Source organism: Schistocerca cancellata, chromosome 1 (assembly GCF_023864275.1).
Source record: "Schistocerca cancellata isolate TAMUIC-IGC-003103 chromosome 1, iqSchCanc2.1, whole genome shotgun sequence".
Taxonomy (NCBI): Eukaryota; Metazoa; Arthropoda; class Insecta; order Orthoptera; family Acrididae; genus Schistocerca; species Schistocerca cancellata.
This window is the reverse complement of record NC_064626.1, coordinates 1,207,617,245-1,207,641,732: the sequence shown is the minus strand read 5'-3', so window position 1 is coordinate 1,207,641,732 and position 24,488 is coordinate 1,207,617,245. Positions and strand designations below refer to the sequence as shown.

Here is a 24,488-nt window from a genome sequence, read left to right as displayed (position 1 = left end):
GGTGCACGCTGTTTAATTTTTCACTGTCATTAAGGTCAGTAAGTAAGGGGGAGGTTACACCCTACTGATTGATGGCCATGTGAGTATGAAAGTGGTGTAACAGACCTGGCCACAAAATACACTATCAGAATTGTGGTCAGAAAAAGATCCCGATTGAGAGGGGCCGGAGACACATTTCACAGCTTGTTAATCAAAATTGCTTCCAAACCTGACAGAAATTACTGCAGGCATTGAATGAAGGTCCATCCCAATCTATAAGGGAGAGACCATTGGGATAGCAACTGCATGCAATGAGCATTTGATGTCAGTCACTGCACAAGATATTATTGCTCACACAGGTGCACAAAGGTGACAACAGCAATGTTTATTAGGCTGGAAGAATAAGTGATTGGTGTTCTGAACACTCCTGTACCCTATTACATCTTGATTAGCCTGAAAAATCACTTGATTTAAATCCCACAGAAAATCTGTAGGACATGTTGTAACAGTGAGTAAAACACTGACATCAACATTCCCACAATGTAATGGAATTTCACAATCAAAACCTCAGAAAATGGCTTAACCTGGATCCAACGTACCTGCACAACCTTGTGCACTCACTTCCTGAGTGCAGGTGGTTACCAACTCTAGGGGAGGAATTACGCTGTCTAACAGAATGCTTGTAATGATTTCTTAGGGGTAAGTTAGTTTTTGTCTGGTGAGCTAATTTTTTTTCATTAGATATTTCTATAAAGATTTTATCAGTGGCCATTTTTGAGTAATTAGCCATACTAGTTGGAAAGATTACAGTAGAAATTAAATTGACTGATAGTGTTACTGACTGTAATATATTCTTACTGGAAGAGTTTTTAAGAAAAATCTACATTAAAATGACCAGTAACCCCTATTTCTTTGGTGGGTGGTTTTTTCCCTGTTAAATAGGACACTAATGTTCTAGGGTTATTTACAAATGGATTAAAATTACCTGCAGGTGCTCGATATATACTTAGTGCTAGGAAGGATTTATTGTGAAATTCTACTTTTATTGCACAATTATGTATGTTTCTCTAGGCAAAATTCATGAATGTCTATGTTCTTCAATTTATGACAATTCCTGATGAATATAATAACTTCTCCTTTCTCCATTTCTGATCTACAGAAGTGTGATTCTAACCTAAATCTTATAACACTTAGCCAGTGGTCACAAGATGTTAAAAGAGGCAGATTATGTCAACTCAGTCTGCCTGCTTAGCTGAGTGGTAACGTGCTTGCCTCCCATGCAACGGGCCCGGGTTCGATTCCCAGCCAGGTTGGAGATTTTCTCCACTTGTGGACTGGTTGTTGTGTTGTATCATCATCATTTCATCCTCATCACTGGCACACAAATTGCCCTATGTGGCGTCAACTGATATAAGTCTTGCACTTGGCGGCCGAACTTCCCCGAATGGGGCCTCCCAGCCAAAAATGCCACACGATCATTTCATTTCGTGTCAACTTAGTTTGATGAATAATTCATCATTGAAAGTGGGACGTTTATTAATTTTACTTCTTAGTCTTTGACTATTTTGATGCAATGGAGACAGCTGGCATTTCACAATAACTGAGATAAAACTATGTGGAAATAAAATTTCTGCTCATTATTGAAAAATTTTTAATGAACGTATTTGTGACGATGCAATATGTCAGAATTAAGCTGTTTGGTTTCTTTGTCAAACTGAATGTTTCTTTCAAACCTAACCTCTCAAAAACTTTATTTCTTGCTGTCCTTCGTATCCTAAAAAAGGTGGTGCTCTGACACCTGTAATCACTGGTATTTTACCACTCATGATGGTGGCTCCTGCCCTTAAATTTTCTGCTATTAGGCCAGACAGTTCATTTATAATACAAGCCTGGCTGACAATGAATTTGAGGAAAGGCCATATTATATTGTTCAAGTAATTTTCAGTGTAGAGAAATTAAAATGACTGTTGGACACCATTTGCATAGATCCACTACTGTACTTTCTCTATTTTGTATCTACTGTTTTATTTGTAATGATTGATTAAAATTGTACCTTCTTGATAACTTCTTTACTACAGATGAATTTCGTGATAAAACTGAGTATCAAGCAGAGCAAAGAACCTCCAGCCACCCCCCCCCCCTTCCCCACACCCCCACAAAACATACATCATAGACACAAGTAAATAACTAAACTATAGACATACAAAATGCTACAAATGAAAGACATACGTATTGTGATTATATATTTGTATATTAGTATGCATGGCAAATTTTCCAGTAGATAATGTTATTTGAAAAATGTCTGTTAATAAACTTCTTTGCTGCAGTCATTTAAAATCCAGCATGCTTCAATCACATATCTGTAATCTGCTTCGCCAAATCACTGAAGCTTCCATCAAACATGCGGGCACTAGAAGAATTAGAATCACAGATGTGAAATTACAGAAGATATTCCGCAGTTTGTTATAATTAGCTTAGATCAATAACTTTACAATACTGAATATTGCTGAAAGTCAAATTGAAGAAAATTTTACCTTTCAGAGCAACAGAGTGAAAAGTCAGTTACAACAATATATTTGCAGGTTGAGGTAACTTATTGTAAGTGGTTTTAATATATAGTTATTTGCCTATGTCAATTGATACAGATCCACAGTGACATCAAACTACTTAAGACTCAAATATTATATTATTTGTAAATCTACACAGAAATAGAATGCTCTTACTTACCTTCATTAGGTGAAAGCCCATGTACTGCCAATAGACACATTTAACACTGGAAAAAGCTATACTTCGTTTTCAGAATTGTTTGTTAATCATGGAGGTAAAAGGGATAGGTTGCAGAATATTGGAAAGGAGGGGCAGCTCACTCAGGCCCCATGTTTAGAGAGACCCACCTGTTCTGATGGTGAGAGTCAAGGAAAAGAAAATGAAAGAAGAGTAGGGTATAACATCCCATCAACATCGAGGTCTTCAGAAAGAAGCACAAGCTCGGATTGTTTCAAGGATGGGGAAGGATTTCAGAGGAAGCATCCTGGAATTTGCCATGAGTGAGTTAGAGAAATCTTGGGAAACCTGAATCAGGATAGCCAGAGAGGGAAAGAGGAATATAATTAAATTTATTATCTTACCAATATAACTATAAAAATGATATAAGATTTTGCACTTGATGCAATAATTGATTATATCCGACAAAATTTACAGAATTTCACTTCAAAGAGAGCATTTATTCACGCCAAAAACATTAGTCAAAGAACACTGTTCTAAAAGATAATTACATAAAAAAGTACTGTGAGTGATTTTTTTATTTCCAAAACACTGCCTTTTGCTGACAAGTTAAGATCTTTTCATTTGCCCCAGAATAATTTCACTGGATATATCTTTTGAAGACAATGGGATGATACGTGACAAAAAATTATTACATAACTGGATCCATATGTTGTTGTTGTTGTTGTCTTCAGTCCTGAGACTGGTTTGATGCAGCTCTCCATGCTACTCTATCCTGTGCAAGCTTCATCTCCCAGTACTTACTGCAACCTACATCCTTCTGAATCTGCTTAGTGTATTCATCTCTTGGTCTCCCTCTACGATTTTTACCCTCCACGCTGCCCTCCAATGCTAAATTTGTGATCCCTTGATGCCTCAGAACATGTCCTACCAACCGGTCCCTTCTTCTTGTCAAGTTGTGCCACAAACACCTCTTCTCCCCAATTCTATTCAATACCTCCTCATTAGTTATGTGATCTACCCACCTAATCTTCAGCATTCTTCTGTAGCACCACATTTCAAAAGCTTCTATTCTCTTCTTGTCCAAACTATTTATCGTCCATGTTTCTCTTCCATACATGGCTACACTCCATACAAATACTTTTAGAAACGACTTCCTCACACTTAAATCTATACTCGATGTTAACAAATTTCTCTTCTTCAGAAACGCTTTCCTTGCCATTGCCAGTCTACATTTTATATCCTCTCTACTTCGACCATCATCAGTTATTTTGCTCCCCAAATAGCAAAACTCCTTTACTACTTTAAGTGTCTCATATCCTAATCTAATTCCCTCAGCATCACCCGACTTAATTTGACTACATTCCATTATCCTCGTATTGCTTTTGTTGATGTTCATCTTATATCCTTTCAAGACACTGTCCATTCCGTTCAACTGCTCTTCCAAGTCCTTTGCTGTCTGTGACAGAATTACAATGTCATCGGCAAACCTCAAAGTTTTTATTTCTTCTCCATGGTCCAAATTTTTCTTTTGTTTCCTTTACTGCTTGCTCAATATACAGATTGAATAACATCATGGAGAGGGTACAACCCTGTCTCACTCCCTTCGCAACCACTGCTTCCCTTTCATGCCCCTCGACTGTTATAACTGCCATCTGGTTTCTGTACAAATTGTAAATAGCCTTTCGCTCTCTGTATTTTACCCCTGCCACCTTTAGAATTTGAAAGAGAGTATTCCAGTCAACATTGTCAAAAGCTTTCTCTACGTCTACAAATGCTAGAAATGTAGGTTTGCCTTTCCTTCATCTTTCTTCTAAGATAAGTCGTAGGGTCAGTATTGCCTTACGTGTTCCAACATTCCTGCGAAATCCAAACTGATCTTCGCTGAGGCCGGCTTCTACCAGTTTTTCCATTTGTCTGTAAAGAATTCACGTTAGTATTTTGCAGCTGTGACTTATTAAACTGATAGATCGGTAATTTTCACATCTATCAACACCTGCTTTCTTTGGGATTGGAATTATTATATTCTTCTTGAAGTCTGAGGGTATTTTGCCTGTCTCATACATCTTGCTCACCAGATGGTAGAGTTTTGTCAGGACTGGCTCTCCCAAGGCCGTCAGTAGTTCTAATGGAATGTTGTCTACTCCCGGGGCCTTGTTTCGACTCAGGTCTTTCAGTGCTCTGTCAAACTCTTCACGCAGTATCGTATCTCCCATTTCATCTTCATCTACATCCTCTTCCATTTACATAATATTGTCCTCAAGTACATCACCCTTGTATAGACCCTCTATATACTCCTTCCACCTTTCTGCTTTCCCTTCTTTGCTTAGAACTGGGTTTCCATTTGAGCTCTTGATATTCATACAAGTGGCTCTCCTTTCTCCAAAGGTCTCTTTAATTTTCCTGTAGGCAGTATCTATCTTACCCCTAGTGAGATAAGCCTCTACATCCTTACATTTGTCCTCTAGCCATCGCTGCTTAGTCATTTTGCACTTTGTGTCGATCTCATTTTTGAGACGTTTGTATTCCCTTTTGCCTGCTTCATTTACTGCATTTTTATATTTTCTCCTTTCGTCAATTAAATTCAATATATCTTCTGTTACCCAAGGCTTTCTACTAGCCCTCGTCTTTCTACCTACTTGATCCTCTGCTGCCTTCACTACTTCATCCCTCAGAGCTACCCATTCTTCTTCTACTGTATTTCTTTCCCCCATTTTCTGTCAATTGTTCCCTTATGCTCTCCCTGAAACTATGTACAACCTCGTGTTTAGTCAGTTTATCCCCATCTCCTTAAATTCCCACCTTTTTGCAGTTTCTTCAGTTTTAATCTACAGTTAATAACCAATAGATTGTGGTCCGAGTCCACATCTGCCCCTGGAAATGTCTTACAATTTAAAACCTGGTTCCTAAATCTCTGTCTTACCATTATATAATCTATCTGATACCTTCTAGTATCTCCAGGATTCTTCCATGTATACAACCTTCTTTTATGATTCTTGAACCAAGTGTTAGCTATGATTAAGTTATGCTCTGTGCAAAATTCTACCAGACGGCTTCCTCTTTCATTTCTCTCCCCACAATCCATATTCACCCACTATGTTTCCTTCTTTCCCTTTTCCTACTCTCGAATTCCAGTCACCCATGACTATTAAATTTTCGTCTCCCTTCACTACCTGAATAATTTCTTTTATCTCATCATACATTTCATCAATTTCTTCATCATCTGCAGAGCTAGTTGGCATATAAACTTGTACTACTGTAGTAGGCATGGGCTTCGTGTCTATCTTAGCCACAATAATGCGTTCACTATGCTGTTGGTAGGAGGTTACCCACACTCCTATTTTTTTATTCATTATTAAACCTACTGCTGCATTACCCCTAGTGCTGCTGCCCCTCTTCAGGAACCACACGTTTGTCTGGCCTCTCAAAAGATACCCCTCCGTTGTGGCTGCACCTATAGTACGGCTATCTGTATTGCTGAGGCACACAAGCCTCCCCACCAACGGCAAGGTCCATGGTTCATTGGGGAGGGGGGGGGGGGGGAGTGAGAACATAACTATGAAGAAGAATGGGAAAGAAATCAGGAACCCCAAAGAGGTCAGTGATACTTTAAATCAAAGTTATATTGAGGTAGATGACAAATTAATAAATCAAAAGCTTTCCTGATACAAAATGCATACAAAGTTCTCCTCATGAGACAAAAAGTTTGTTCCTTCTCCCAACAAATGAACCTAAATTAATAAAAATAATACACTAATTAACACCAAAAAATACTGAGCGACTAGGCAGTATATCTACCAGACTAATTAAATGCTGCCTACAGAGTGTGGTAAAGCCTCTGACTTTTTCCTCATAAACTTAGCCATGGAAGATGGAATTTTCCCGTTAAAAAGAGTAAAGTGATCCCTATTTTCAAAGAAGGCTACAAGGAAGATCCAGTAAGTTACTGACCAATAACTATTGCAAATGTCTTATCTAAAATAAAGGAATGTATAAGTAAAGGCAGAACAGTAAAATTTTTAGAAAAATGCAATACTTTGAATGATGTCCATCATGGGCTAGGAAGGATAGATCCAACAATACAGCAATAGCTTGTAGTAGTAGTAGTAGTAGTAGTAGTAGTAGCTGAATTTATAGCATGTGTAACTAAGGCATTAGACAAACAAAAGAAAGTTTTTGGTATGTTTCTCGACCTTTCAAAAGCTTCTGATTGTATATTCCACAACATACTATTAAAAAAGCTTAGGTATTATGGTATAAGGGGGTAAGCAGACAATATCATGAAATCATTCATGGCAAATAGAGAACAGTGTGTAGAAATGTGAACAATACTGTTACAAATGTCTACTCAGATTTTGAATTTGTTAAATATGGAGTGCCTCAAGGATCAGTTCTGGGCCCACGACTTTTTATTTTTTGTGTAAAGAATATGCCAAATATAGGAGGTTTAAATGCTCTCATGTACACAGATGACACTTCATTTGTTATAAGAAGTATTTCAACAGATGACTCACAATACCAACATTCTCTAAATATAGAAAATGGAAACAATTATTTCAGAGGAAATCTTTTTCTATAAACATAAATGAAACATACGCAAATATAACGCCTACCTTGAACAATATTACTGTCATGCTTCGAGATCTGGCTCTAAAAGAGACAGAAATTTATAAATCCCTGGGCGTGACAGTGGATATGTACTTGATGTGGAAGAAGCAAAAAAATATTTGTCATAAAGTGAGTTCAGAAAAGTGACAAGGACAATAAACACACAAACACTTCTAACAATTTACTAGGGCTAGTTTATTCACCAACATAATATGATATCCTGGTCTGGGGAAATTCTGCAAATGTGCACATACAGAGTACTGAAGGTACAAAAGAAGACTGTGTAAGATACATGACAAAATTATCTTCAAGACATTCCTGCAAAAATACATTCAGGGAACTAAACATATTAACAGTAGTGTCACTGTACACACATGAATCAATTATTTATGTAGAAAATAACCATGCTGCATTGTTAAACAGAGATATCAATAACTACAACACAAGAAATAAAAATGATCATCATATTGAAGGAGCTGGTTCAAATCAACTGACAAAGAGCCTGTAAAAGCAGGATGCTTCTGTACAACAGTTTGCCAAACTACACTCTTGGAAATTGAAATAAGAACACCGTGAATTCATTGTCCCAGGAAGGGGAAACTTTATTGACACATTCCTGGGGTCAGATACATCACATGATCACACTGACAGAACCACAGGCACATAGGCACAGGCAACAGAACATGCACAATGTCGGCACTAGTACAGTGTATATCCACCTTTCGCAGCAATGCAGGCTGCTATTCTCCCATGGAGACGATCGTAGAGATGCTGGATGTAGTCCCGTGGAATGGCTTGCCATCCCATTTCCACCTGGCGCCTCAGTTGGACCAGCGTCAGTACTGGACGTGCAGACCGCGTGAGACGACGCTTCATCCAGTCCTAAACATGCTCAATGGGGGACAGATCCGGAGATCTTGCTGGCCAGGGTAGTTGACTTACACCTTCTAGAGCACGTTGGGTGGCACGGGATACATGCGGACGTGCATTGTCCTGTTGGAACACTGCGAGAGAGCTGTACAAGCAATGATCACACGCACGGCACAGCGGACACACCAGGAACCGCGGTGTTGGCCGTCGAATGGCGCTAGCTGCGCAGCATTTGTGCACCGCCGCCATCAGTGTCAGCCAGTTTGCCGTGGCATACGGAGCTCCATCGCAGTCTTTAACACTGGTAGCATGCCGCGACAGCGTGGACGTGAACCGTATGTGCAGTTGACGGACTTTGAGCGAGGGCGTATAGTGGGCATGCGGGAGGCCGGGTGGACGTACCGCCGAATTGCTCAACACGTGGGGTGTGAGGTCTCCACAGTACATCGATGTTGTCGCCAGTGGTCGGCGGAAGGTGCACGTGCCCGTCGACCTGGGACCGGACCGCAGCGACGCACGGATGCACGCCAAGACCGTAGGATCCTACGCAGTGCCGTAGGGGACCGCACCGCCACTTCCCAGCAAATTAGGGACACTGGTGCTCCTGGGGTATCGGCGAGGACCATTCGCAACCGTCTCCATGAAGCTGGGCTACGGTCCCGCACACCGTTAGGCCGTCTTCCGCTCACGCCCCAACATCGTGCAGCCCGCCTCCAGTGGTGTCGCGATAGGCGTGAATGGAGGGACGAATGGACATGTGTCGTCTTCAGCGATGAGAGTCGCTTCTGCCTTGGTGCCAATGATGGTCGTATGCGTGTTTGGCGCCGTGCAGGTGAGCGCCACAATCAGGACTGCATACGGCCGAAGCACACAGGGCCAACACCCGGCATCATGGTGTGGGGAGCGATCTCCTACACTGGCTGTACACCACTGGTGATCGTCGAGGGGACACTGAATAGTGCACGGTACATCCAAACCGTCATCGAACCCATCGTTCTACCATTCCTAGACCGGCAAGGGAACTTGCTGTTCCAACAGGACAATGCACGTCTGCATGTATCCCGTGCCACCCAACGTGCTCTAGAAGGTGTAAGTCAACTACCCTGGCCAGCAAGATCTCCGGATCTGTCCCCCATTGAGCATGTTTGGGACTGGATGAAGCGTCGTCTCACACGGTCTGCACGTCCAGCACGAACGCTGGTCCAACTGAGGCGCCAGGTGGAAATGGCATGGCAAGCCGTTCCACAGGACTACATCCAGCATCTCTACGATCGTCTCCATGGGAGAATAGCAGCCTGCATTGCTGCGAAAGGTGGATATACACTGTACTAGTGCCGACATTGTGCACGCTCTGTTGCCTGTGTCTAGGTGCCTGTGGTTCTGTCAGTGTGATCATGTGATGTATCTGACCCCAGGAATGTGTCAATAAAGTTTCCCCTTCCTGGGACAATGAATTCACGGTGTTCTTATTTCAATTTCCAGGAGTGTATATACGTGTGGATGTAGCTGTATTGCATTGATGTACTGGTGGATATTGTGTGATATGACTCCTGTAGTTGATAGTATAATCGGTATAATGTCAACTTTATCCTGATGCCACATGTCCTTGACTTCCTCAGCCAGTTGGATGTATTTTTCAATTTTTTCTCCTGTTTTCTTCTGTATATTTGTTGTATTGGGTATGGATATTTCGATTAGTTGTGTTAATTTCTTCTTTTTATTGGTGAGTATGATGTCAGGTTTGTTATGCGGTGGTGTTTTATCTGTTATAATGGTTCTGTTCCAGTATAATTTGTATTCATCATTCTCCAGTACATTTTGTGGTGCATACTTGTATGTGGGAACGTGTTGTTTTATTAGTTTATGTTGTATGGCAAGTTGTTGATGTATTATTTTTGCTACATTGTCATGTCTTCTGGTGTATTCTGTATTTGCTAGTATTGTACATCCGCTTGTGATGTGATGTACTGTTTCTATTTGTTGTTTTCAAAGTCTGCATTTATCTGTTGTGGTGTTGGGATCTTTAATAATATGCTTGCTCTAATATCTGGTGTTTATTGTTTGATCCTGTATTGCAATCATGAATCCTTCCATCTCACTGTATATATTGCCCTTTCTTAGCCATGTGTTGGATGCGTCTTGATCGATGTGTGGCTGTGTTAGATGATACGGGTGCTTACCATGTAGTGTTTTCTTTTTCCAATTTACTTTCTTCATATCTTTTGATGTTACGTGATCTAAAGGGTTGTAGAAGTGGTTATGCAATTGCAGTGGTGTAGCCGATGTATTTATATGAGTGATTGCTTCGTGTATTTTGCTAGTTTCTGCTCGTTCTAGAAAGAATTTTCTTAAATTGTCTACCTGTCCATAATGTAGGTTTTTTATGTCGATGAATCCCCTTCTTCCTTCCTTTCTGCTTAATGTGAATCTTTCTGTTGCTGGATGTATGTGATGTATTCTATATTTGTGGCATTGTGAACGTGTAAGTGTATTGAGTGCTTCTAGGTCTGTGTTACTCCATTTCACTACTCCAAATGAGTAGGTCAATATTGGTATAGCATAAGTATTTATAGTTTTTGTTTTGTTTCTTGCTGTCAAATCTGTTTTCAGTATTTTTGTTAGTCTTTGTCTATATTTTTCTTTTAGTTCTTCTTTAATATTTGTGTTATCTATTCCTATTTTTTGTCAGTATCCTAGATATTTATAGGCATCTGTTTTTTCCATTGCTTCTATGGAGTCACTGTGGTTATTCAATATGTAATCTTCTTGTTTAGTGTGTTTTCCCTTGACTATGCTATTTTTCTTACATTTGTCTGTTCCAAAAGCCATATTTATATCATTGCTGAATAATTCTGTTATCTTTAGTAATTGGTTGAGTTGTTGATTGGTTGCTGCCAGTAGTTTTAGATCATCCATGTATAGCAAATGTGTGATTTTGTGTGGGTATGTTCCAGTAATATTATATCCATAATTTGTATTATTTAGCATGTTGGATAGTGGGTTCAGAGCAAGACAGAACCAGAAAGGACTTAATGAGTCTCCTTGGTATATTCCACACTTAATCTGTATTGGCTGTGATGTGATATTATCTGAATTTGTTTGGATATTAAGTGTGGTTTTCCAGTTTTTCATAACTATGTTCAGGAACTGTATCAATTTAGGATCTACTTTGTATATTTCCAATTTCTGTAGTAACCATGAGTGGGGTACAAAAGCTTTTTGGTAATCAATGTAAGCGTAGTGTAGCGACCTTTGTTTAGTTTTAGATTGATATGTCACCTCTGCATCTATTATCAGTTGCTCTTTACATCCTCGTGCTCCTTTGCAGCAGCCTTTTTGTTCTTCATTTATAATTTTGTTCTGTGTTGTATGTGTCATTAATTTCTGTGTAATGACTGAAGTTAATATTTTCTATATTGTTGGTGGGCATGTTATGGGGCGATATTTAGCTGGGTTTGCTGTGTCTGCTTGATCTTTAGGTTTCAGATAAGTTATTCCATTTGTAAGTGTATCAGGGAATGTGTATGGGTCTGCAATGTAACTGTTAAATAATTTAGTTAGATGTGAATGTGTTGAGGTGAACTTCTTTAGCCAGAAATTTGCTATTTTATAATTTCCAGGGGCTTTCCAATTGTGTGTAGAATTAATTGCTCGTGTGACTTCATGTTGCAAAATTATCACTTCAGGCATTTGTGGTATCATCTTGTATGAGTCTGTTTCTGCTTGTATCCACCGTGCATGCCTGTTATGTTGTACCGGGTTTGACCATATGTTGCTCCAGATGTGTTCCATGTCTGTTATGTTTGGTGGATTGTCTATTTTAATGTGTGTGTTATCTGTTGTCTGGTAAAATTTCTTTTGGTTTGTGTTGAATGTTTGGTTTTGTTTCCTTCTATTTTCACTTTTTTTGTATCTTCTAAGTCGTTTGGCCAATGCTTGTAATTTCTGCTTCTTTTCATCTAATTGCTCTATCGCTTCTTGTTGTGAGATTTTACCTAACCTTTTTCGTTTTTGTCTGATATTTCATTTCTTATAAATTGTGTTAGCTGTCCAATGTCTTTTCTCAGTTTTTCTATTCTGATCTGTAGCCTGTGTTGCCATGCTGGTTTTGTGGGTTTCTTCTGTGTGTTGGTTTGTTCTGATCTCTGCATAGTGTGTATATTTAGTGTAGTGAGTGCTCCTACATAAACCAGTAGTTGTAACTCTTCCATAGTTGTATTTTCATTTATTTTGTTGTGTATGATTGTGTTGATAGTTGTTATTGTTGTTTAGACTTGTGGGTTATTTGGTGGTCTATGTAAGAATGGTCTAATGTCTGTATTTGTGTCTTTGTATTCTATATATGTCAACTGAAATTTTTCTTCTATATTTAACATGTGTGTCACTTCATGTTCTATTTGTGCTTGTTCTGGTGGCTGTCTTAAGATTTCGTTGTCCTCTGATTGTTTAATTGATGCATGTTGGTCTTTGTTTGTTTTCTCTGGGATGTTTGAGTCCATTACTGTATTTTCTTCTTCTTCTGATTGCACATTATTTTGTTCCAGTATTTGTTGTACTTGTTGTTTGATGTTTTCTAATTCTGACTGGGGTATCCTGTTATTTTTTATTATTACACAGATCTGATCAGCTAGTCGTTGTTCTGTTAAAAATTTTAATTCCGGGTATCTGGTAATAAATGTTGTGTATACTTGTGATCTGTATCCAGTTGTGTTGGTTCCTAGGTTTTGTTGCTTGGTAATAACAGAACATGAGGTGTTGATTAACTTCATCTGACCATCTCATCCTCTGTCTTTGTTTTCCTTCTAGGGTGGTTGCAGGAAGCATATCCTGCAAAACACCTCTATTTGGATTTAAATCATTTTCCAGTTGGCTAGCAGTGTCGTTACCATTGTGGGCGGGCATAGGGTTCAAGCGTCATCCCCGACCATGATGGCGCTTGTCTGAGGCTTCTTTAGTTCTATCCTGAACCAAGTAATCACACTAAAAGGGGGTTAGCCCTATTAGTGGTTTGTTCTTTTAGTCGCCTTTTACGACCGGCAGAACATACCGGAGGCCTATTCTTTTCCCGGGCCTCCACGGGGTTTATTATTATTATTTCTATTCTTCTCAGACCTTAGGTCTGGTTAAAAATGGAAAGTGACACGGACCTTCATCAAGCGTGACTTCCTTTTAACTGTACGGTATATGTTACACTGTATTTAGGAATTTTTGGGTTATTGAACACGTATCAATAATTACGGATTTCTGTAGTTGTATATATACGTTTGGATGTAGCTGTATTGCATTGATGTACTGGTAGATATTGTGTTGTTGATAGTATAATTGGTATAATGTCAACTTTATCCTGATGCCACATGTCCTTGACTTCCTCAGCCAGTTGGATGTATTTTTCAATTTTTTCTCCTGTTTTCTTTTGTATATTTGTTGTATTGGGTATGGATATTTCGATTAGTTGTGTTGATTTCATCTTTTTATTGGGACTATGATGTCAGGTTTGTTATGTGGTGTTGTTTTATCTGTTATAATGGTTCTGTTCCAGTATAATTTGTATTCATCATTCTCCAGTACATTTTGTGGTGCATACTTGTATGTGAGAACATGTTGTTTTATAAGTTTATGTTGTAAGGCAAGCTGTTGGTGTATTATTTTTGCTACATTGTCATGTCTTCTGGGGTATTCTGTATTTGCTAGTATTGTACATCTGCTTGTGATGTGATCTACTGTTTCTATTTGTTGTTTGCAAAGTCTGCATTTATCTGTTGTGATATTGGGATCTTTAATAATATGCTTTCTGTAATATCTGGTGTTTATTGTTTGATCCTGTATTGCAATCATGAATCCTTCCATCTCACTGTATATATTGCCTTTTCTTAGCCATGTATTGGATGCGTCTTGATCGATGTGTGGCTGTGTTAGATGATACGGGTGCTTGCCATGTAGTGTTTTCTTTTTCCAATTTACTTTCTTTGTATCTGTTGATGTTATGTGATCTATTATTATTATTATGTTATGTGATCTATTATTATTATTATTCAACATTGAATAATCAAATACAGTTTCAGGACATCATACAGATTATCCTTCTGAATACGTCAGTTTATAAATTACAGACTAAAGATTTGTTTGTGTTAATAAATTTTACATTTTGATGGATTTTACATTTGGTAGTATACAATCACAATATTACAAATATTGTTTTTATCAACATTATATTAGTTGTAGGTTACGTAAAATTATGAATTTGACATACTTATGAAGCACTTTTCATACAGATATAATACTTGTCTAGGGAATAAAAAGGGTTTTCAATTAGAATTCTTTTTAGCTGATCTTTTAATTTGTTAGTAGGAAGGGTTGTGAGACTTTTTGGTAGGGCATTGGTAGCTTCAGCCGAACATGAAGTGCATTTATTTCATATAAAGCTGTTCTGTGGCAATTTACATGGTATCTGAACTTTTGCCTTGTATCGTACTGGTGCAGGTCACAGTTGAAATTTGGATTTATTGTTTTCACAAGCAATACAACTTTCAATATGTATACACCTATAATGGTAAGCACACCTAATTTTGGGAACAGATTCAGACATGATTCTCGAGGTTTGACACCACAAATAATTCTGATAACTTTTTTCTGTAGTATTAATAATGTACTTAATAGAGGGAAACATTCCACGTGGGAAAAATATATTTAAAAACAAAGATGATGTGACTTACCAAACGAAAGTGCTGGCACGTCGATAGACACACAAACATACACACAAAATTCTAGCTTTCGCAACCAACGGTTGCTTCGTCAGGAAGGAAGGAAGGAGAGGGAAAGACGAAAGGATGTGGGTTTTAAGGGAGAGGGTAAGGAGTCATTCCAATCCCGGGAGCAGAAAGACTTACCTTAGGGGGAAAAAAGGACAGGTATACACTCTCACTCTCTCACACACACACACACACTCACACACACACACACACACACACACACACACACACACACACACATCCATCCGCACATACACAGACACAAGCAGACATTTGTAAAGGCAAAGAGTTTGGGCAGAGATGTCAGTTGAAGCAGAAGTACAGAGGCAAAGATGTTGTTGAAAGACAGGTGAGGTATGAGCGGCGGCAAATTGAAATTAGAAATTAGCGGAGATTGAGGCCTGGCGGATAACGAGAAGAGAGCATATGCTGAAGGGTAAGTTCCCATCTCCGGAGTTCTGACAGGTTGGTGTTCGTGGGAAGTATCCAGATAACCCGGACGGTGTAACACTGTGCCAAGATGTGCTTGCCGTGCACCAAGGCATGTTTAGCCACAGGGTGATCCTCATTACCAACAAACACTGTCTGCCTGTGTCCATTCATGCAAATGGACAGTTTGTTGCTGGTCATTCCCACATAGAAAGCTTCACAGTGTAGGCAGGTCAGTTGGTAAATCACGTGGGTGCTTTCCACGTGGCTCTGCCTTTGATCGTGAACACCTTCCGGGTTACAGGACTGGAGTAGGTGGTGGTAGGAGGGTGCATGGGACAGGTTTTACACCGGGGGCGGTTACAAGGGTAGGAGCCAGAGGGTAGGGAAGGTGGTTTGGGGATTTCATAGGGATGAACTAAGAGGTTACGAAGGTTAGGTGGATGGCGGAAAGACACTCTTGGTGGAGTGGGGAGGATTTCATGAAGGATGGATCTCATTTCAGGGCAGGATTTGAGGAAGTCGTATCCTCTGCTGGAGAGCCACATTCAGAGTCTGACCCATCCCCCTGCGGGTCCGGGGTAAGAATAGGCCCGAGGTATTCCTGCCTGTCGTAAGAGGCGACTAAAAGGAGTTTCAACCGTTTCAGCCTTCCATGTGATGGTCCCCCTTGGGGTTTGACCTCCATTTTTCAAAACTCTACAGAAGTACGAGCCTTTTGGGGAAGGACACCTTACGTGGTGTACCACTGGTCCTCAGTGCACTAAGACCTTGGCACTCAGCATTGTAACGGCGTTGTCACCATACCCACTATTCCTCAAATTGGGCCTAAACGCCTGATGGGTTGTACAAGTTACGCCCATAGTGCGTCCCCATCTGCACCTACGATCATGATGGACTTTCCATGGCACCCGAAATCCAGCACGGTAGCCAGCCCGTTGTGGTGGGGTCGTCATGTACCCTCTAGGTTGTAGCCCCCTGACAACACAGGGATCATACTGCCGATACCTGAGCTGCACCCTCCCCATGTCGGCCAAGGAGTAGATGCCCGTCTCCTTGGGGCATCAGGACTCCCGGCAACGGTCATCCTGCCAGGTGGCCCTTGCTGAGGCTGGGTGGTGCCCATGGGGAGAGCTCCTGGTCGGAGTGGGTGGTATCGAGGCGGACGTTTCGCAGATGAAATGTCAACACGTATCAGGTCGCTCTGCGGCCGAGTCTTTCAAAAGGAAAGGTACTGTCTCTGGTTCTGGTTCTCCTGCCCTTTCCCCCTTGGCCACTCCATGGGAGGAGGGACAGGCCCGCCGACTTGGGGCGAAGTACTTCCCCCGCTATTTGGTCTGTTCTCGACCCGATGGGGGGACGTTCGCCACCTCCAAGCCCATGTTCTTTGTTCAGCACATCGAGGACATCTTCGGGGAAATCGAGGCTCTCAGTAAGATGCGTTCGGGGTCCGTTCTTATAAAGACCACCTCCGCCACACAGTCGGCGGCGCTCCAGGCGTGCGACCGACTAGGGGACATCACAGTGTCCATTGTCCCGCATCTGGCACTGAATAGGACGCAGGGGGTTATTTTTCATCGGGACCTCCTGCTGCAATCTGATGAGGAGCTCAGGGCCAACCTGGAGCGCCGAGCGTGCATTTCGTCCGGCGAGTCCAGCGCGGCCCCAAAGACCGTCGCATCGACACCGGGGCCTTTATCCTCGCCTTTGAGGGGGACGTTCTCCCGGAGAAGGTAAAGGTGATGTGCTACCGGTGCGACGTGCGACCTTATGTCCCGCCTCCTATGTGCTGTTTTCGGTGTTTGCGCTTTGGGCACATGTCGTCACGGTGTGAGGCTTAGCCCCTTTGTGGCGATTGTGGACGTCCTCTTCGTGAGGGACATACATGCACCCCACCACCTCGGTGCGTTAATTGTCCTGGCATCCACTTGCCTAGATCCTTAGACTGCCCCGCGTATCAGAAGGAGAAGAAGATTCAAGAACTCAAAACTTTGGATCATCTCTCTCATTCTGAGGCCAGGAAGAAGTATGACCGCCTCCATCCCGTGACGTTGACCACTTCGTTTGCCTCAGTCGTGTCCACTCCTTCCACGGTATCCTCACCCCTATCCTGTCCCCCCTCCACCTCCTCCCCCCATCCGGGGTCTCTGCCTCCGCCTCCCAAATCCCTCCCTTCCAAATCCTCCTCCCCCGCGGCCCCCGCCTCCTCTGCCCCAGGGGCCACCCTTCCTCCCCCCCCCCCCCCTGCCGCCTGAGAAGCGATCCTCTTCTCAGGCGTCCATCGGGGAAACGTTCTGGACCCCAGCTTCCGAGGTCCGGCGTTCCAAAACGGACCCCGTGCGTGAGGACCTTCTTCAGGTCCAGCCCACCATCTCTGTGCCTCCTCGGACTTCCGAGAAGGCCTCCAAGAAGAAGTCTCTATCCCCCTCTCCACCCCGGCGCGTTTCGTCTGACGCTCCATCCGTGAGTCGCTGCTCCTGGCCGTCCTCAGTTTCGCCGGGACGCTCTGCTGCCAGGCGCTCAGCTGGCCTCTCGTCGGCAAATGATGCTGCCCCTTCTACACAACCCGGGACAGCGGCTGCAGCTGGTGATGACTCGATGGAACAGGATCTGCCTCCCGCCGGTTGTAGCGTTGTTCCCTCGAAACCTGGCCCTCCGCGGCTGTCGAGGTGACCAGCTCTTCCCCCGTCTCGTTCCCCCTCTTTTTTGACTAGTGATGGCCTTGTTACATTGGAACATAAGAGGTATTCGATCTAATTGGGAGGAATTACAACTGCTCCTCCGGCTGCACTGTCCGCTCGTCCTTGGTCTCCAGGAAACCAAGTTGCGCCCGACTGACCGTATTGCCTTTACCCGCTATACCTCGGAGCGGTATGACCTCACCCCTGTGGACGGTATCGCAGCTCATGGTGGGGTCATGTTGCTCATTCGGGGCGATGTCTATTACCATCCCATCCCATTGACCACCTCACTCCAAGCAATAGCTGTCCGTATTACTCTTTCTGCTTTTACTTTTTCAGTTTGTACCATCTACACTCCATCGTCATCCGCAGTTAGTCGGGCTGACATGATGCACCTGATTGTTCAGCTTCCTCCGCCGTTTTTATTGTTTGGCGACTTCAATGGCCATCATTCCCTTTGGGGCTCTCCTGCATCCTGTCAAAGAGGCTCACTCTTGGCGGATGTCTTCAACCATCTCAATCTTGTCTGTCTCAATACTGGCGCCCCGACTTTCCTCTCGGACTCTACTCATACCTACTCCCACTTGGACCTCTTGATCTGTTCTACCACTCTTGCCCGTCGGTTCGAGTGGTATGTCCTTTCTGACACCTATTCGAGCGACCACTTCACCTGTGTCGTTCGTCTCCTGCACCACACCCCATCCCCACGTCCTTAGAGCTGGAACATACCGAAAGCTGACTGGGGACTTTATTCCTCCCTGGCGACCTTTCCGGACCACGATTTTCTCAGTTGTGACAGTCAGGTCGAATACCTCACGGCTGTTATCATCAATGCTGCTGAACGTTCCATTCCTCGTACTACCTCTTCTTCACGTCGCATTTCCGTCCCCTGGTGGAATGAGGCTTGTGGAGACGCTATCCGTGCTCGACGACGTGCTTTACGCACCTTTCACCGCCATCCTACGTTGGCGAATTGTATTGGATACAAACGACTCCGAGCGCATTGCCGTAGAGTCATCAAAGACAGCAAAAAAGCTTGTTGGGCCTCTTTCACCAGCTCCTTTAACAGTTTTACTCCCTCTTCTGTCATCTGGGGTAGCCTGCACCGGCTGTCGGGCATTAAGGCCCACTCCTCGGTACCTGGCCTGACCTCAGGTAATGAGGTCCTTGTTGATCCTGTGGCTGTCTCCAAAGCCTTCGGCCGGTTTCTCGCGGAGGTTTCAAGCTCCGCCCATTACCACCCTGCCTTCCTTCCCAGGAAAGAGGCAGAAGAGGCTCGGCGACCTTCCTTCCACTCGCTGAATCTGGAAACTTATAATGCCCCCTTTACTATGTGGGAACTCGAACGTGCGCTTGCACTGTCCCAGTCCTCTGCTCCGGGGCCAGATACCATTCATGTTCAGATGCTGGCACACCTTTCTCTGGTGGGCAAAAGCTTCCTTCTTCGTACCTACAATCGCGTCTGGACCGAAGGTCAGGTCCCCACGCCATCGTTGTTCCTATACCCAAACCCGGGAAGGATAGACACCTTCCTTCTAGTTACCGTCCCATTTCTCTTACAAGCTGTGTCTGTAAGGTGATGGAGCGCATGGTTAATGCTCGGTTAATCTGGATTCTTGAATCTCGACGGCTACTTACCAATGTCCAATGCGGCTTTCATTGCCGCCGCTCCGCTGTTGACCACCTTGTGACCTTGTCGGTATTCGTCATGAATAACTTTTTGCGAAGGCGCCAAACGGTAGCCGTGTTCTTTGATTTGGAGAAGGCTTGGAGAGGAGGTATCCTCTGCACTATGCACAGGTGGGGTCTACGCGGTTGCTTGCCCCTTTTTATTGATTCCTTTTTAACGGATCGAAAGTTTAGGGTATGTGTGGGTTCCGTATTGTCCGACGTCTTCCTCCAGGAGAACGGAGTGCCTCAGGGCTCCGTCTTGAGCGTAGCCCTTTTTGCCATCGCGATCAATCCAATTATGTATTGCATTCCACCTAATGTCTCAGGCTCTCTCTTTGTCGATGACTTCGCGATCTACTGCAGTGCCCAGAGAACATGCCTCCTGGAGCGCTGCCTTCAGCATTGTCTAGACAGCCTATACTCATGGAGCATGGCAAATGGCTTCTGGTTCTCTGAAGAGAAGACGGTTTGTATCAACTTTTGGCGATATAAAGCGTTCCTTCCGCCATCATTACATCTCGGTCCCGTTGTTCTCCCATTCGTGGAAACAACTAAGTTTCTAGGGCTCACATTAGACAGGAAACTTGGTTGGTCTCCGCATGTCTCTTATTTGGCAGCCCGTTGTACACGTTCCCTTAATATCCTCAGAGTTCTTAGTGGTTCATCTTGGGGAGTGGATCGCACTGTCTTGCTTAGCTTGTATCGGTCCATAGTCCGATCAAAGCTGGATTATGGGAGCTTCGTCTACTCGTCTGCTCGGCCATCCCTCTTACGCCGTCTCAACTCCATCCACCGTCGGGGGTTACGTCTTGTGACCGGAGCCTTCTACACTAGTCCTGTCGAGAGTCTTTATGCTGAAGCTGCCGAATTACCATTGACCTACCGGCGCGACGTACTGCTGTGTCGGTATGCCTGCCGGCTGTTGTCAATGCCTGACCACCCCTCTTATCAGTCCTTCTTTGCCGATTCTCTCGACCGTCAGTACGGGTTGTATGTGTCTGCCCTGCTGCCCCCCGGAGTCCGCTTCCGTCGCCTGCTTCGACAATTGGATTTTGCCCTCCCTACCACCTTCAGAGAGGGTGAGAGCCCGACACCACCTTGGCTCCAGGCTCCGGTTCATATTTATCTCGACCTCAGCTCACTCCCGAAGGAGTGTACTCCGGCTGCAGTGTATTGCTCACGGTTTGTCGAACTTCGTGCTCGACTTGCCGGTCACACCTTTATTTACACCGATGGCTCCAAAACTGACGATGGTGTCGGCTGTGCCTTTGTCGTTGGGGCCGCCACCTTTAAATACCGGCTCCTCGACCAATGTTCCAGCTTTACAGCTGAGCATTTTGCTCTCCATCAGGCCGTTCAGTATGCCTGCCGCCACCGCCATTCATCGTATGTACTCTGCTCTGACTCACTCAGTGCTCTTCAGAGCCTTGGAGCTCCCTATCCGGTCCATCCCTTGGTTCAACAGGTCCAGCAGTCCCTCCATTCTTTCGCTGATAATGGTTCTCCTGTCAGCTTTCTGTGGGTTCCCAGACATGTAGGAGTGCCTGGGAATGAGGCTGCAGATGCTGCAGCCAAGGCTGCAGTCCTCCTGCCTCAGCCAGCCTCCCATTGTGTCCCGTCATCTGACGTTCGTGGGGTTGTTTGTAAGAGGCTTGTGTCGTTGTGGTGGCATCCCTCCAAGGAAACAAGCTCCGGGCAGTAAAATCGCTCTCAACTGCTTGGACAACCTCCTCCCGCCCATCTCGGCGAGAAGAGGTCCTTCTGACCAGGTTGCAGGTTGGGCATTGCCGGTTTAGCCACCGCTACCTTCTCTCCGGTGACCCAGCCCCGCAGTGCCCTTGTGGTCAAGCATTAACAGTGCGCCATGTTTTATTGTCGTGTCCCCGCTTCAGTCAATCTCGTGTTGTCCTGTCCCTGCCATCCACTTTACCGAATATTTTAGCTGATGACGCTCGAGCAGCTGCTCGTGTTCTGCGTTTTATAACTTTGACTGGCTTGTCCAAAGACATCTAACTTTTTTACTTATTTTATCTGCGTCTTTGTCAGGACTTTCTGGTGTCCCCCCCTCCCCTTGAGCTTTACTAGATTCCATGTGCGCTAATGACCTCAGTAGTTAAGCGCCCTTAAACCCCCAAAAAAAAAGAGTCTGACCCAGTCCCGGAAAGTATCCTGTCACAAGTGGGGCACTTTTGGGGTTCTTCTGTGGGAGGTTCTGGGTTTGAGGAGATGAGGAAGTGGTTCTGGTTATTTGCTTCTGTACCAGGTCGTGAGGATAGTTGCGGGATGCAAAAGCTGTTTTCAGGTTGTTGGTGTATGGTTCAGGGATTCCGGACTGGAGCAGATTCGTTTGCCACGAAGACCTAGGCTGTAGGGAAGGGACTGTTTGATGTGGAATGGGTGGCAGCTGTCATAATGGAGGTACTGTTGCTTGTTGGTGGGTTTGATGTGGACGGACGTGTGAAGCTGGCCATTGGACAGGTGGAGTCAACGTCAAGGAAAGTGGCATGGGATTTGAAGTAGGACCAGGTGAATCTGATGGAACCAAAGGAGTTCAGGTTGGAGAGGAAATTCTGGAGTTCTTCTTCACTGTGAGTCCAGATCATGAAAATGTCATCACTAAATCTGTACCAAACTTTGGGTTGGCAGGCCTGGGTAACCAAGAAGGCTTCCTCTAAGCGACCCATGAATAGGTTGGCATACGAGGGGGTCATCCTGGTACCCATGGCTGTTCCCTTTAATTGTTGGTATGTCTGGCCTTCGAAAGTGAAGAAGTTGTGGGCCAGCATGAAGCTGGCTAAGGTAATGAGGAAAGAGGTTTTAGGTAGGGTGGCAGGTGATCGGCGTGAAAGGAAGTGCTCCATTGCAGTGAGGCCCTGGACGTGCTGAATATTTGTGTATAAGGAAATGGCATCAATGGTTACAAGGACAGTTTTCGAGGGTAACAGACTGGGTAAGGATTCCAGGTGTTCGAGAAAGTGGTTGGTGTGATTGATGAAGGATGGGAGACTGCATGTAATGGGTTGAAGGTGTTGATCTACGTAGGCAGAGATACGTTCTGTGGGGGCTTGGTAACCAGCTACAATGGGACGGCCGGGATGATTGGGTTTGTGAATTTTAGGAAGAAGTTAGAAGGTAGCAGTGCGGGGTGTTGGTGGGGTCAGGAGGTTGATGGAGTCACGTGAAAGGTTTTGTAGGGGTCCTAAGGTTCTGAGGATTCCCTGAAGCTCTGCCTGGACATCAGGAATGGGATTACCTTGGCAAACTTTGTAAGTAGCGTTGTCTGAAAGCTGACAGAGTCCCTTAGCCACATACTCCCAACGATCAAGTCGGAACCCTTGTCCGCCGGAAGAATGACGATGGATCGGTCAGCCTTCAGATCACGGATAGCATGGGCTTCAGCAGTGGTGATGTTGGGAGTAGGATTAAGGTTTTTTAAGAAGGATTGAGAGGCAAGGCTGGAAGTCAGAAATTCCTGGAAAGTTTGGAGAGGGTGATTTTTGAGGAAGAGGAGGTGGGTCCCGCTGTGACTTGCCTCTCTTCTTGTTATCCGCCAGGCCTCAATCTCCGCTAATTTCTAATTTCAATTTGCCGCCGCTCATACCTCACCTGTCTTTCAACAACATCTTTGCCTCTGTACTTCTGCCTCAACTGACATCTCTGCCCAAACTCTTTGCCTTTACAAATGTCTGCTTGTGTCTGTGTATGTGCAGATGGATATGTGTGTGTGTGTGTGTGTGTGTGTGTGTGTGTGTGTGTGTGTGTGTGTGTGTGTGTGTGTGTGTGTGTGTGTGTGTGTGTGTGTGCGAGTGTGTACCCGTCCTTTTTCCCCCCTAAGGTAAGTCTTTCCGCTCCCAGGATTGGAATGACTCCTTACCCTCTCCCTTAAAACCCACATCCTTTCGTCTTTCCCTCTCCTTCCCTCTTTCCTGACGAAGCAACCGTTGGTTGCGAAAGCTAGAATTTTGTGTGTATGTTTGTTTGTGTTTGTTTCTGTGTCTATCGACGTGCCAGTGCTTTCGTTTGGTAAGTCGCATCATCTTTGTTTTTAGATATATTTTTCCCACATGGAATGTTTCCCTCTATTATATATATATGTATATATTTATTTGGGCCTGCTGACACATACCAATGTCCTAGTTTTCAACATGCCACAACCTTACTATCTGCCATGGTGCTTCAGAGTTAACCAAGAAATAAGTGCATTAAACCAAAAGTCTGAAAATATGTGTAAACATTTCAAAAACATTAGTATGGTAAATGTAATAGGATTTGATGCAGATTTCATACTCACCGCAGCTTAAATTTAGTTACCAAGAAAGTGCTTTTTATCATTGGTAAAAATGGGCAGTCGTACAAAACCAATGATTCATACCATACCCATAATACCAGGAGGACGATGGACCTCCATTACGAATCAAAAAACCTTACTATTGTACAAAAAGGAGTCCATTACATAAGCTGCAAGGTTTTCAATGCTCTCCCACCATCAATGAAATTACTTATCCATGAGCTTCCCAAATTTAAACAACAGCTCAAACAGTATTTATTACATAATTCCTTCTATTCGGTAGAAGGATATTTCAGTAGAGTTAACTGTAATTGATTTTTTCATTTACTAATATGATGTGCTATTGTACATTATGATACTCACAATTACTGTTAACATTACTGTGTCTTTCATTTAGCTATTAAGATCTACCATATTTTTTAATGTAATTTTTTTCTATACCTATTTTGTCTTATACCAGATATCCTCTTGCAAGAGGTACTTTTGTGT

At 43.6% G+C, this 24,488-nt stretch overlaps 1 protein-coding gene across 1 annotated transcript in view; it reads right to left on the bottom strand.

Moving 5' to 3' along the window:
- Positions 1–2,281: 2,281 nt before the first annotated feature.
- The window catches only part of LOC126094702 (rhodanese domain-containing protein CG4456-like), a 227,051-nt gene continuing 204,844 nt past the window's right edge, over positions 2,282–24,488 (bottom strand). Inside the window, exon 3 of the mRNA XM_049909233.1 lies at positions 2,282–2,389. Coding sequence (XP_049765190.1) covers positions 2,332–2,389 — 58 coding nt within the window. The 3' untranslated portion in view covers positions 2,282–2,331. The remainder of the gene's footprint in view (positions 2,390–24,488) is intronic.